This window comes from Brachyhypopomus gauderio, chromosome 4 (assembly GCF_052324685.1).
Source record: "Brachyhypopomus gauderio isolate BG-103 chromosome 4, BGAUD_0.2, whole genome shotgun sequence".
In the NCBI taxonomy this organism is placed as follows: domain Eukaryota; kingdom Metazoa; phylum Chordata; class Actinopteri; order Gymnotiformes; family Hypopomidae; genus Brachyhypopomus; species Brachyhypopomus gauderio.
The window spans coordinates 31,578,471-31,592,722 of NC_135214.1; the positions used below are offsets into that span (position 1 = coordinate 31,578,471).

Genomic DNA, 14,252 nt, shown 5'->3' on the forward strand with positions numbered 1-14,252 from the left:
CATGGCCGTTCTAACTTCTCACTTCTCTCTCCTGACAGAGGACATCTTCATTCAGTATGGGAAAGACAAGAAGAGCCCGTTGATCTATGGTCTCTTCACTACCACCAGGTGAAGAACATTACACATACAGACCTCACACACTCACACACAGTTAGTAATTAAACATGTACTGAGGATGGTCATTAGTGTTTTATAGTGTTGTTGTGAACCACAAAAAACATGAAGACCCTTAAACCTGTGGAGCAACCCCATGTTCTCAAAATTCACTGTGATAACTGGAAAATCAAAATGAGCCAACCCTCCTGGTTTGAGTTTATAAGGTTAAAAGTGGGGTTATGTTTACCCTTTGAGATATACTATGTTAGCTAACCTGCTGTAGTATTATCTGGCTGGGGTAATACACAATAACACAGTAGTGTGTACACTTTACGTTATCTGGATGCAATAATAAACTACACAATCACTTGAAATACGCCATAAATGTATTTGTTTGGTTTAACAGAATGACCACAGTCTAAATACTAGTCAGTTGGGATGTTCACAGTGGTGTGATACCAAAAGAAAACAGCTTCATTCCTCAGTGGTCAGAACCTACTGTTGGACAGATCTCATGCCTTCTGGACTCTATGCCAGATTTAAATGTAGGTGCCAGGTTAGGTTTAATTCATATTACAAACTTCTAGAATGAATGGGTACATTATGTTATCTAGTGAGATTATGTGGCTGGATTATGTTAATTGGCTCAATTTAATGGTGTGTTTTGTAGGATCGTGTCTCTGTCATTGTGTGGAGGTGTCATGTCCTCCTTTTAGAGCAAATTAAAATGGCTGCCCTTTGTGTGAGAGAGAGAAAGGGAGTTTTTGCTCATGTCAATGTGTGTGTGTGTGTGTGGTTGGTCATCCATTCATTGAAACATACAACAATATTTTCCAGCTTTTAGATGACGTACAGAAACATCTGCAAAATGTGAAAGATATTATACACCCAGTGTGCATTGCATTAACAACCACAAGCAGCAGTTCTGTGTGTGTGTGTGTGCGGGTGTGTTTGTGTGTGTGAGCTTGCGTGTGAGCTTGCGTGTGTGCGTGTGTGTGTGAGCTTGTGTGTGTGTGTGTGCGGGTGTGTTTGTGTGTGTGAGCGTGCGTGTGTGCGTGTGTGTGTGTGTGTGTGTGTGTGTGAGCTTGCGTGTGTGTGTGCGTGTGTGCGTGTGCGTGCGTGCGTGCGTGCGTGCGTGCGTGCGTGCGTGTGTGTGTGTGTGTGTGTGTGTGTGTGTTGGTTTGGTTTGGTTTTGGACCCTCTCACTGGGTGGAGTAGCTACTACTAAATTGCAGAGTGGTGCTTATGGAAACAGTGAGTGGAGCTGTGCTGACCCCTCCACAGCTGGAGCTCTAGTGCCGCAGGTCTGCCACTCACACCCTGCTTGGCTCTGGGCTCTGCTCCAGGCATAACTAATCAAACTCATTTGGAAATTCAAAAAAAATTCACTCCCTCAGAACAGTCCAACACTTTAAAGTGAACAGAAAAAATAATGTTGCTGTATTTGACTCATTACGTGTTACTCATTCACTTTATTCTATACAATTTATTCACAATACATGGAAAAATAGCTGTTATTAATGTGTGTACCATTCACTCCTGTGTCTCTGCAGCGACGTGTTGAATGGATCAGCAGTATGTGTGTACCGTATGCAGGACATCATCCGTGCCTTCAAAGGAAACTTCTACCATAGGGAGGGGCCACAATACAAGTGGGAGGAGTTTACCGGCAGAGTTCCCTATCCCAGACCTGGAACAGTGAGTTATTAGCATATCATTAAAATTTAGAATGTCAAAGCATAATGTAACCATAATGTACACATCTTGACCAATAATGTTTACCCTTGATAGATCATATATGACGCTAATGTAGTCATTCAGAAAACCGCTAACAGATTCCTCTCTGCCTGATCTTTTAACCAGATTGTTACTGTTTATTTTTATCTTTCATTTATAACTGAGTTCAGCAGTAGTTTTATTTTTATTGTAACTACACTATTACACAATCTGTAGTATAGTATCGTCAATATAGCATTTTTCCTGCCTTATTGCCCACTAGTGTCCGAGCAGCACTTACGGGAGCTTCCGTTCCACGAGGGAGTACCCCGATGATGTCATATTCTTTAGCCGCACCCACCCACTGATGCAGGAAGTGGTGCTTCCTGTGGAGGGCCGACCTCTGCTGATCAGAGTGGGCGTGCACTATAAGTTGACCCGCCTTGTTGTGGACAGAGTGGAGGCGGTGGATGGACAGTATGATGTTCTCTTCATCGGAACAGGTGTGTGTGTGTGTGTGTGTGTGTGTGTGTGTGTGTGTGTGTGTGTGTGTGTATGTGTGTGTGTGTGTGTGTGTGTGTGTGTGTGTGTGTGTGTGTGTGCGCGTGTGTGTGTGTGTGTGTGTGTGTGTGTACAATAGCAAGTACACCATTAGTCAACGTGTAAAGTGTAAAAATGTTATATGTTTACAAAAAAAACATTGTTGTACATTTACATTGTGTGTGCGTGTATGATGCGTGTGTGTGTGTGTGTGTGTGTGTGTGTGTGTGTGTGTGTGTGTGTTATCTAGACTCTGGACTAGTGCTAAAGTCCATTAACCTCCGTAAAGAGAACGGACAATATCAGGAGGTCACACTGGAGCAGCTGCATGTTTTTAAGGTACAGTGTGCGTTTGCATTGGGGATGATGGGCACGTGTGATTGGATGACACTGGATCACCTTTGTAACTGTTGATCCCTGATTCGCTTCTGCCCTACAGCACAGGTCACCAATCACAGCCATGACACTGTCCAAGAAGAAGGTAGGCTTATTGTTGACGCTCTCCTCCTCACATGAACATCCAAACACATACACAAACATAGACATTGTCCCCTCCCTTTTATATCTCGTAAGGTGTCTCTATGGCAACCCCAGTGCAGGCAGATGAAATTCCAGAAGTGTGAATTTTCACGCGTATAGGCGATGGAACGCACCCAGACAAACGCACAGCAGTGGAAGACATTCTCACCGGCCTCAGTGTTAGGGGTGTGTGAGGAGATGACAGGGCCTGAGTGAAGGCATGCCCCAACCACACACTCCAGCTCTCACACACACACACACACACTCCTGCTCACATGCTTTCCCCTCTCTGCTGCGTTCTACTGCCGAGTGCCACGGTTGTTTGCTTCAGTATAGTATAGAGATCTGGCTGAAATGAGAATGGAGAAAGCTTTTGTATACATGCACATGTGTGTGCTTATCCCCTGTGTGTGTGTGTGTGTGTGTGTGTGTGTGTGTGTGTGTGTGTGTGTGTGTGTGTGTGTGTGTGTGTGTGTGTGTGTGTGTGTGTGTGTGTGTGTGTGTGTTCCCTGGAGCAGTGGCTGTTTGTGGGTTCTGCTGAGGGCGTGTCCCAGCTGGCCCTGTTCCAGTGTGACCTCTATGGCCAGGCCTGTGCGGAGTGCTGCATCGCTAGAGACCCATACTGCACCTGGGATGGCCATGCCTGCAGCCAATACATGCATATCGCACGCAGGTGAGCGCCACCACACACACACGCAAACACACACACGCACGCGCACAATACACACACACACGGAAAACACACACACACACACAATAGACACACACACGCAAACACACACATACAAACACAAGAAAAATTTTACATCTATCTATCTATCTATCTATCTATCTATCTATCTATCTATCTATCTATCTATCTATCTGCATGTGTAGGAGAAACACGCGTCAGGTTGGTGATGACAGAAACCCTCTAAACCAGTGTGTCAGACAAGGAGGTAAGACATACAGAGAGTTGCTTGCAATGACACCCAACATAGCCATACTGTGATATAATGAAATGTTATTTCTTGCATATAGATAATACAGTATACTGCATAACAAATTAAGAACTAAGAAAAGGATGTACTGTAATTATGAGGATGTGGTAGCAATACTATCGATTTCTAATAAATGTTTAAATATAAGGAGCCATATTCTTCAATGTAGTTGTAGTAGTACATCATTCAATGTAATTTGTGTTGTTTTGACCAATGGTGTTTGTTTATTTACATTTCGATAGCTGGCCTGCAGGTGCAAACAGAGGAGAAAGCAATAATGGTTGCTGTGGGTAACAGCACTTATCTGGAGTGTTTACCTAAATCCCACCATGCTGCAGTTACATGGTTTAAGCAAACAGGAGAGAACAGTCTAGAGCAACACCAGGTAAATGCCTGTAGACACACACACACACACACACACACACACATAGAACATACACCAGTACACAAAGCTTCATTCATGTATCTCTGAGCTGATCTCATTCTCCTGCTCAGGTGAGATCAGGTGATCGGCTGGTGGTGATTGACAGAGGCATTCTGATTCCGAGGGCGGAGCTTAATCACGGGGGCATATATCACTGTCAGCTGGAAGAACACGGCTTCCGCTGGACGGCTGTTACGGTTCGCCTGAGCGTGTGGGACCCTGTTCAGCCATCCACGCCCGATTCTGCGCAGCCCTGGTACCAGGACGTCATGGCACTGATACACAACGAAGACTTGGAGCATTACTGCAAGGAGGCGAACAGACGTCGCCACCACGACAAGGAGAAGAGCTTCGGGGAGCCGGACCAGAGGCGGGGGAGAAAGAAAGGAGACAAACACAAGCTTGGAGGACGAGGGGGAGACAAAGAGCGAGGGAAAGGGAGGAAGAACAGAAGTAAGATGGAGACCGCAGTCCCCAGGCTGCCACGGAGTGTCTAGAGACAGCTGGAGCACACGCCGGAGCTTCATGTGAAGGTTTACAACTCTTAACCACAGCCCACGGCAGACTGAAACCAGAACCCCGGACATCAGCATACACATCACACACGTTTACGAGCTTCAGCATGGAGAGAAACACACTCTGGTGACAGAAACAGTGTTGCTTTACTGAAGGACTGAGAAGACTGAATGTGGGACATTTTAAAGACTGTTGCTAAGCAGTAATGGCTATTTTGAGCAAGGATCCCAAAGATGAACTGTGTCATAAGAACTGGGATAATAGACTCCAAGACATTGGCCATTTACCGATTATGCTAATGAGCAGTTGGTCATTTACATAATGACTGTGCTCTGTGGACGTGGAAAAACCCTTCTTAAAATGAGGGAACATCTCAAATGTTCCTGCAGCCTGTGTAAATACAGATAAGCCTCCCAGAAATAGGGAGCCTCTGAAAAAGCTCTTTGTTTTAAAATGGCTGCTGTCTTTGAAGAACAAATTTAACATTTTTGTTTTTAAATAGCTGCATATATATGTATTGCTCTGAGTGCTTTTAGTTTTATTTTTCTTATTTATTTTCACCTCTTCTGGGTCTTCCACAAACTGTATTCTCAAAAATTGTTTCCTTTACTGATAACCAACTGACATAAAGACTCCTTCGAATGAAATTTGATGTGATTTAATGTACTTCGCTGCTGAGGAACTGTCTTCTAGTTACTGAGGTATTTTATATATGTGCATGAGCCTAAAATTCCCTTTGTTTATTTTCTTACTTTAATGTTGTGCTCTCTAAAATATGCTTAACGAAATGGAAGTTGTTTCATGTAGCAAAGAAGCAATTAAGTAAAAAAGTAGCCCAATATTGAACACTTTTAGCCATTTTATAAGTAACAAATCTGAAAAACAAAGCATTCTTGATGGCATGACGCATAACTTCAGAAGTCAACTGCCAACTGACTGCTTTTGTTTATCAGGGACAGTTCACCTGTTGGAAAACCCTCTTCTGGATCCATTAGTCTAAAGATAATTTAGACTAGGTAGGAATTTGCACTCTGGCCAAACTGCCTAATTGCATGCAACCTATGGCAAACACTGAAACAACTACTAGTTACGTTAACAGTTGACAGATCATATTGACCCATTGTAACTATGTAACTTTTCCTATAAATATTATTATGAATAATAACAAGTTTCGATACAATTTAACTGTAATTGTTAAGAGTTGGTTTTGATTAAACCATCTGATACTCTGTGAAAACTTTAACTACTTCAGAAATGCATTGATGTGTATATGTACTACAGTGTGTAATGTCGCCACTCCCTAGTGTTGGTCTTGATCACTTGCGTATAATGAAACAAACTCTGATCTGATCTCTGAATGCATGAATGGTTTCAGTAAAAGTTTCAGGCAGTGTGCAGCAAGTGTCAGAGTTAGAATACTGATCAGCGTGTGCTGGGGATATGAGAGGCCACAAGCAGGCCAGAATAGGAGATCTCATGTGGAGTCAAGGCGCACACAGTGCCAGAGGACATGAAACAAATCAGATTTCTACCACTAATGGAATGCCATCACATTGAAATAAACAAGATTATGTAAATGTTTCCCATATGTTGGCCAAGTGTCATTAAATTTAGACATTTTGTGCATTTGAGTACATTTTATAGTGTATATAAGGTTTACCACATTTGAAACTGATCTTGAATAATTACCCAAAAGAAAAAGAGAAAAGAGCAGAGGAGGGAGAGAGAGAGAGACAGAGAGAGATAGATATAGAGAAAAAGACAGTGTTATCATGTGTTTTTGTAGGAATTTCAGTATGTGCTCCTCATCTAAGTCATGAATAGTTGTAAATATGAGAACATCTTGTAGATGCATGCACCTAAACTCTACTTTCTCAAAGATAAACATGATCTACTTAAGGCTGATTTAGTAAACATTCACACACACAAACACACACAGACACACACACACAATCCACCCTCTTCGGATCATTCTTTGTCACTCAGTTGATGCCGGGTGTGTAATCTGTCAGGTCATGCCTGAGGAACTAGGCTCTCTTGAACTCTAGTTGACCTGCAGTTTCTAGAATATTGTGTTTGAGCTCAACTTGCTTTGTGATGAATGATGGAATTTTGCAATCAAATTGTATTCTGCCTCCTTTCCTAACAGGACTATGAAATTAACAAGGCGTGTTTTCCTGGATACAGCAGAACCCTACGATATACACATATATAAATAATAATGCATTGACAAAAGAGAGAGAGAGGGGGGGGGGGGAGAGAGAGAGAGAGAAACAAGCATGACTTGGTGAGGGGAATGCTGATAACACACTGGCTCTGACTGAGACATGAAAATACATGGAAATGTTTTAATTTCTGTGCTGTAGTATTTAGTTTAATTATTATCGAGGGCTGTGTGACTTTGTGTGTGTATATGAGAAAAAGAGAGAGAGAGAGAGAGAGAGAGAGAGAGAGAGAGATGGGTGTTGCTCATGGGTTACTGTCAGGCTCTGCCTAAGAGGCACTTTGCAGAAATTCTTGGTACTAGTAAAAACAGACTCTTTCATTTCATAAGTTGTGGTCAGAGTAAGGGTTCTTGAACAAGTCCAAAATTGATGTAAAGCTAAGTGAAAAGCCTTTATATAGGTTCCTTTCATTTAGAACCATAAATCTGTACAAAAAATGGTCCCAAGTTGATGTATAGCTAAGTAAAAGCCTATACACATGTTCCTTTAATTTAGAACCACAAATCTGTACAAAGAATGGTCAAAATAAGTGAGATTTAAAAACCTAAAGGTACACGCGATCATTTCTGCACACTGCGCCACAGGCTCAAGCAGGCGGTTGTCGCCACCCTTGGCAAGATAATGGTACTACATGTCTGCATGTCTGACGTTTGGGTTTAGTATAGCCCACTCTTTGCGTATATGTGTGTGTGCTTATCCCCTGTACGTTATACAACACGTACGTTATACAACGTTGTACAACAATACGTTGTACATATGATACATCTTGAGTTTAAGGTTTGATTGATTAAAATATACATGGTCATGTGCATTTATTCCTTGATATTTGAGAAAAATAAAGTGTTAATTTTCTTCATGATCTGTCGGGAATTGTTTTTTACATTTGTGTCGAGAGGGGGAGGAGGGATCAGATTGAGTGGTGTGGAACTATTAGATTCGTTTCTGTTTCGCACGACAGATATTTGGCACGGACTTCGTATCCTGGCAACCTTCATCCCCAGGAAAAAGCAGCAGAGGTAAATAGCAGCTAAATAGCTAGCTGTCTCGTTCGATTTTCACGACACTACTTTTTGGCAGCGTGTTCGTTGGCACTGGGCAGCGGAACGAGAGTTTTCAGCAAGCCAGAAAGTGATGAGCGGTGACGCGCTGGACCGAGGTGGGAAGTTTCAGGCCTGGTTCAGTTAGCCGTTAGCTTAGCTAGCCGCCGCCATTGAGCTCCAGCGTCAGTCGGTCAGGTAGCGAACTAGCTTGGCTAACGTCGCAGGACTCGTGTGACTCCGAGTTGTCACCCCTTCATGTTTATCTCGCAGCGGCGATAAGAGACATTTGGTGCAGGTATGTTGTAAGTGTGCGTCCTAGCTAAGACAAGAGAGCAACACTAACGAGCGGAAAGTGGCGCCTTCCCGGGATTTCAGTTCCTCAATCTAATCTGACGGTTAACCCGGTTGTGTACCGTTAACTGACACAGAAAACGCCACTATGTACTAGGTAGCTAATGTAATGTAATGAACTAGGCTAGCTATGTTGGCTCAACTACAATCAACGGAATGTCGGCAGCATAACTCACTGAATATTGGAAGTGAGAAGTAAACACTGTCTAACCAGGAAGACGATTTGGTTATTGGTTTTTTAACTTGTTAGCAGCATATGCGGCTGCTGATAGTGGATCACATGTCGCATCTGTAGCTGCTGTTGTTGATGCTGCGCTTGTGCACTCCGATGTGATTCATGTGTCATTCAAAGACCAGAGAATCTAATCAGAGAAACTAGGACAGCGTCGACTACGATGCTAGTACGTGATTCAAAAGAAGCCTAGAAACGCTTGCTTACTTTTCCTCTCTATCAAAGGTTTGGCATTTTTTTGTGATGTATACATACAGATAACGATTGTTTTTTATACATCTGTGTTCAAGTTGATGCCATGGATTGTAATGATAATGCAGACGTACAACAGAAAGCTCACGTAGGAGATACTAAGTTTATGATAGCGACTGATAACATTTCCTATGTAGCAGGTTGAGGGATGAGCCACTCCTCTGGGATTGGCCAAGATGTGGAGGAGACAACCAATGGCGTTGACGCTTCTAACTCTCCAGATGCCTGTGATTGGGCAGCTGCTTATGGCTCCACCTCCCAGGAGTTTAAGTGCCCGGATGGCCTAGACCAACAGGAAGAAACTCTTTCAGACGTTCATACATGTGCAGCCCTCAGCACAGACTCGGTGTGCAGACAAACACGCACACGTTCTGCACTTCACGGCGATGAAGGCCATGCCCAGGCAGAGGGGTCATCGCATACACACACACCTTGCTCACGATCAGTAGACAAAGCTCGTTTGCCCATGGACACAGTCGGCCCAGCTCACAAACAGACCAGTGATGGGTGGGGAAAGGTGGATGAGATGGAGATTAAGAAATGGAAGGAGGAAGTCAAAAAAGCTGAAGACAGTCAGAACACAGCAGATGTTCCTGTGCAGGTGAGGGGCATATCAGCATCTCGGATCATCTGTGTTATTAAATCCAGTCCATAAAATGCAAAATCTGATCCTTGATTAGCGTGATTGCTGATTGTGTAGTCTGAACATTAAATTACTTTGTACCTGTTCAGTCTCACAGCTGTTTACCCATCTAATACGCAGCAGCTGTGAACACAGGCTGTATCACCTGAGCTGTATGATATTGTCATATGCTTTTACAGTAGTATGATGAGCACAATTTGAGTGTTGTTGTGTTGAATGTGAGTCAGGATCACATGAATTGGTCATATTAATGATCCTACTCAGAGTGTAATTAAGAGGTTGGCTCTTAAACCACCATACTGGTGTGTAGTGTCACGCTGCTTTTTTTACCAAGGTAAATCTTTCAAATTTAAAATGCAAATGACATTGTGTGTCCAACTTCCCACGTCCAGTTAAATTGCCTCATAATAATCAACTTGTCTGAATTCTTAGCCAGTGAAAAGAGAGACTACCATTGAGGATGAACCCACTTCAATCTCTCCATCAATGGAGTCACCCAACCCCACTTCATCTTATCAAGACGATGCCCCTTCCGCTTTTACTCCCCCTGATCAGGCCCCGCCCCTGGTCCCACCCCCTCCTCCTGAATCCGCCCCACCCCCCATGTTGCCAGATCCTGAAGACTGGCCGCGGCCCACGCACGTGATGGCGGAGGTGCGGGTGCGCGCGGCGCCCGAGTGGGACCGGGAGCGCGTGGTTCGGGGCATGCAGGACAGTAAGAGCCTGGACGGCCTCAGCGAGGCGTGCGGGGGCGGCTCCCGGGGGGCGGGGCCCAGGGGGGGCCAACCCGAGGGCCGCAGGGCCACCATATCCAGTGCCCTGGAGCTGGAGGGCACCGTGAGCCGTGACGGAGATCTCACACACTTCATCACCAAGAACCTGGAGCAGAAGATCAAAATGAGCTCTCGGCCCAGCCTCGACACCGACTGTGAGTGTGTGTGTGTGTGTGTGTGTGAGAGAGAGTGATTGTGTGTGAGAGAGTGTGTGTGAGAGAGTGTGTGTGAGAGAGTGTGTGTGTGTGAGAGAGTGTGTGTGTGTGAGAGAGTGTGTGTGTGTGAGAGTGTGTGTGTGTTGTGCTCACTTCCCGAGGCAATTTACATGCAATGGGGGATTTCTTGTGTATGAATAATGAATGTATGCATGTGTCGTGTGCAGCGGACTGCTCGGGGCCTGTGGTTCGAGGTCGTGGGTCACTGCGGCGACCAGCTGACATTCCGCCCATAGATCCGTCAGTGGTGCTGGACCTGCACAAGCACACACAGGAGGTGGCGCACAGCGTGGAGACCATGCTGCGCAGTCTCAGCGGAACCATCCAGAACGTGAGCTCTGGCACCGCCCTCCAAACACTGGGCCTCAGTGGGAGTCTGTCTCTGTGCAGATTTGCTGTTCTTGAATTGAGTTCATGTTTTCAAATATAAATATAGAAATAAACTGAATTACCCATGAAACAAGGTTACAGGTCAGTAACAGTGGACTAGTAGAGGAAATTGAAATCATGTGAAATGGGTTCTGCATTTTGCTTCATTGTTGATGCTGTTATGATGTTTCGGTGTCATTCAGTGTCTATTTTAGTTTTATAGCTCTTACAAAAAGTATTTTGCTATATTTAGAAAATTTATTGGCTGGTTGTGCCATGCCCAATCAGAGGCTCTGGATCTGACCACAGATCTGTCTCTCTCTTTCACCCCCCCATCCGTGTCTTTCTCCCCAGATGACTGCTTTGAGTGTTGGTTATATTCAGACATACAGAGACTCTGTGGATAGTTTGGGAGAGTCGGTGGATATGAGCATAAAGGTATAGAAACAGTTCATTCATATTTTGGGTGCATCAGTGTAGCATTTGTTCCTTAGTTAATAACTTAAGTCAGCAAAATAATTCTTGTGATTCAAGTGATGACATGATTTTTAGATGTGTGTGTGGACTTGCACAGGGAATGTACACACTGATGGCACGGTGTGAAGAGCTGGATCGGTCCATGCAACCCATACAGACGCTCGCTGCTCAGATCAGAGACATCAAACGCACGCTGGATGCTCTGGAAGCTATCTGCAAGTAACCCCTAGCAACAGGCCACGCCCCTGTCAACACAGAAGCTCCAGGAGACACTCTGCAACAGAACTCCGCCCTCTGCAGATACTTTGCTAATTATCATGCAACTGAATCACTTTGTTAACGATCGTGTGTCCTGGCAACGCTCCGCGAGTGCTCATCCCCATAGACACAGTCTGGCTATAGCACCTCCCAGTGGAGGCAGTTTGTTATTAGCGCTTCCTGTCGTAGTGGCTCCACCTCCTCTTCTGTTGATTGGTTATTGGGAAAGGGACAAACGGATCCAGCTGAGCTTACGCCGTCCATCACACTTATGAACACTCGGGTGGAACCGTTGTCTGAAGTACGTTTGAGTGGGTGTGCGGATCCACTGAGAGGGGAGGGATGATGAGTGTGTCGCCTCCCTGCTTCATATTAGACACAGGAACAGGTGTTTGTCCACACAGAAACATTACCTAGAAGACGTTCTCTGCTGATATTTGTTCCTCCTGGGCGTTTGTGCGTCTGCACACTGGATGCTGTGTATCCCTACTTGACTCTGATTCTGTTTCTACGGTGGCCACCGATTGGTTCCGACACGTAGTCATCCACAGAGCTCTGGACTCTGTTGCCATGGCACCAGCCACGTGACGCGCACGGTGGAATGTGAGGTGCGGTGTCAACTCGGAGACCCCCAGGAACCAGTCCAGTACAACCAGTACAAGCACTCGCATGGAACGCAAACCAGTGAAGGAGACAGAGAACAGAGGGAGTGGAGGAGAGACACCAAGGAGTGAGGGACAGTCCCGTCCTCTGTCCAAACCTGACTGCCTGTCCCCAAACCTCGTCTGTTTCTGTCCCTTTCTGCATCTACAACCCCCGATTCATCACGCAGTCTGTCTGGCGTCAGTGTATGTTTTAAAGAGTTAAATGCAACAATAAATTTGCTAGAATTATCCGTAAACGTTGTTTTGGCAATGACCTTTTTGACAGGTAGATGCTCAGGAAAAGAAAATTAAAAGGAAACAAGCTAAGAATCTACAGGGAAAGCTCATACCGGGTGACTACTTTCCCCGTACAAAGTGTTTCCTTCACAGAAATCGGCCATGGAGCTGAATGGCTTTGCCCATGGCTGCTTCACTACTGTGCTGTATGATTGCCAGTGACCCCCAGCACACCCATTATGCCTGCTGCTTCGTTTGGCCCTCTTGGTGGCCGTGTTGTGTGCTGCTCTGCTTTCTAGGTGCCTGTAGTGTTGTGTGTGGTTTTATCCGAAGTGTTTCCTTCCTGGCGTGAACCCAGACCCAAATGGTGATTCTTCCTCATAGTCTGCTCACCCTGACTGTAGACTGCAGGTCCTCTTCCACCCAGACTGAGGAGAGGCGGCAGGTTGCCAAAGTGCATTGTGGGTAAACCGCAGGCCCGTCGTTGGTTCTGTCCTGAAGCAGAGCTGCTACGGCTCTGGGCTGTAGTTCACCAGTGCGACACGGCTAGAGTGTGTGGAGTGTGTGACGGAGTGTGTGGAGTGTGTGACGGAGTGTGTCCTCCCTCCTCCGTGTGGGGTGGGCAGGTGTTCCCAGGTTGATGGTGAGAGAACACCGTGCTGCTGTCGCCAGGCTGAATCATTCATCACTGTGTACTGGAGCTGTTCCAGGACCGGCTCGGCAACAATGGTGCCTCTGGCACAGGTCCGTCTCTCAGGCCCGTCCCAGGCCCAATAACATCAGCCAAGCAACTCGATACACTATTCAGTTTGACATCAGTACCGGAATGGCGACAGACCATTGGCCATTCTCATATCCAAGGTTCGGTTTGGCTCAGACAAGTCACTTTAATCCTGATTTACTTCCTGAAGATTTAATCCACGGTTTATTATGTAACTCCCGTTGACGCTCCATAACCTGGTTGCGCACATACCTATTCATCTTTGGAGTGACTGATACCACAGAAAGTTTATTATTGTTTAGTGCGGTTCATGCCGTTTACTGGTGTAACAGATGGCTTCAATGATGCCACGGGTTGGTACACACGGCTGGCCCTGTACCTTAGTCCCAGATTACAGATACAGTGCAGACTAAACATGAGATTAGAGGTTAGCTCGGACAGATGGCCTGATAGGTGTGAGTGCTGCCTGACCAGCTATGCCACATTCAGCAAATCTGATGGCACGCTTATCTCCTCTTGTGTTGCCGACCCCCCCGGATATGCCTTTCACATGGCGGTCTCGGTCTGCGTACGTGTGCGGAGAAGGGTGCGATGAGGAGTGTATGTGCGAGTTTATACGAACGCTTACGTTTGTTTGATGCCCGTGTATTTGTGTGCATTCGTTTGCACATTTGTTTACGTAAACGCACGCACACGTTTTCGTTTGTGCCGTTGAAGCCTCCCAGAGATCAGGCAGGATCACGTTCTCCTTCACAGCGTTCTGCTTATATGTAACAGTCCGCATCGCACGGCGGCCGTGGCGCTATTATCCGTGACCGTTATCGGATGATCAGAGGACTCTTAGCTGCCGTGAGTCTGCACTGTCTGCACTGCACTGTAACCATGCGTTAACACAACTGTAGGTAAGCATCGCTATAGTATCAATATGCACTTTCAGAATTCATGGAAAACAACTGGAAACAACAATTTTTTTTACAACCTACATACAGCTTTGGTTTATTAAATAGGGCATATCGTGAAAGAG

The 14,252-nt window shown here is 45.4% G+C and overlaps 2 protein-coding genes across 7 annotated transcripts in view; both read left to right on the forward strand.

Moving 5' to 3' along the window:
- sema3h (sema domain, immunoglobulin domain (Ig), short basic domain, secreted, (semaphorin) 3H) overlaps nucleotides 1-6,372 on the forward strand; it is a 22,453-nt gene extending 16,081 nt beyond the window's left edge. The window contains exons 9-17 of one of the 2 annotated variants that reach the window (XM_077003920.1): nucleotides 39-108; nucleotides 1,650-1,794; nucleotides 2,096-2,315; nucleotides 2,603-2,691; nucleotides 2,792-2,833; nucleotides 3,387-3,544; nucleotides 3,748-3,809; nucleotides 4,094-4,236; nucleotides 4,347-6,372. In XM_077003920.1, coding sequence (XP_076860035.1) covers nucleotides 39-108; nucleotides 1,650-1,794; nucleotides 2,096-2,315; nucleotides 2,603-2,691; nucleotides 2,792-2,833; nucleotides 3,387-3,544; nucleotides 3,748-3,809; nucleotides 4,094-4,236; nucleotides 4,347-4,772 — 1,355 coding nt within the window. In that variant the 3' untranslated portion in view covers nucleotides 4,773-6,372. The remainder of the gene's footprint in view (nucleotides 1-38; nucleotides 109-1,649; nucleotides 1,795-2,095; nucleotides 2,316-2,602; nucleotides 2,692-2,791; nucleotides 2,834-3,386; nucleotides 3,545-3,747; nucleotides 3,810-4,093; nucleotides 4,237-4,346) is intronic. The other variant, XM_077003921.1, reaches the window with a different exon arrangement.
- A 1,554-nt stretch (nucleotides 6,373-7,926) lies between these two features.
- Nucleotides 7,927-14,242, forward strand: borcs6 (BLOC-1 related complex subunit 6). Of its 5 annotated transcripts, none has more exons than XM_077003927.1 (6): nucleotides 7,927-8,032; nucleotides 9,029-9,492; nucleotides 9,967-10,462; nucleotides 10,690-10,853; nucleotides 11,246-11,329; nucleotides 11,466-14,242. In XM_077003927.1, exons 2-6 carry the CDS (start codon nucleotides 9,040-9,042, stop codon nucleotides 11,589-11,591), a joined length of 1,323 nt encoding a protein of 440 aa, XP_076860042.1. In that variant the 5' UTR covers nucleotides 7,927-8,032; nucleotides 9,029-9,039; the 3' UTR covers nucleotides 11,592-14,242. The 5 variants fall into 5 exon arrangements, with proteins under 5 accessions (XP_076860042.1, XP_076860045.1, XP_076860043.1 ...); XM_077003930.1 differs by lacking the exon at nucleotides 7,927-8,032 and adding an exon at nucleotides 8,056-8,351 and having other exon boundaries at nucleotides 11,444-14,242; XM_077003928.1 differs by lacking the exon at nucleotides 7,927-8,032 and adding an exon at nucleotides 8,058-8,351 and having other exon boundaries at nucleotides 9,032-9,492.
- Nucleotides 14,243-14,252: the final 10 nt, after the last annotated feature.

Excerpts from the sequence above, each read along its gene's own strand:
- borcs6 (XM_077003927.1), top strand. The coding sequence starts at position 9,040 with ATGAGCCACTCCTCTGGGATTGGCCAAGATGTGGAGGAGACAACCAAT. Across the intron at positions 9,493-9,966 it reads CAGCAGATGTTCCTGTGCAG|CCAGTGAAAAGAGAGACTAC; the intron begins GTGAGGGGCATA and ends CTGAATTCTTAG. Across the intron at positions 11,330-11,465 it reads CGGTGGATATGAGCATAAAG|GGAATGTACACACTGATGGC; the intron begins GTATAGAAACAG and ends GGACTTGCACAG.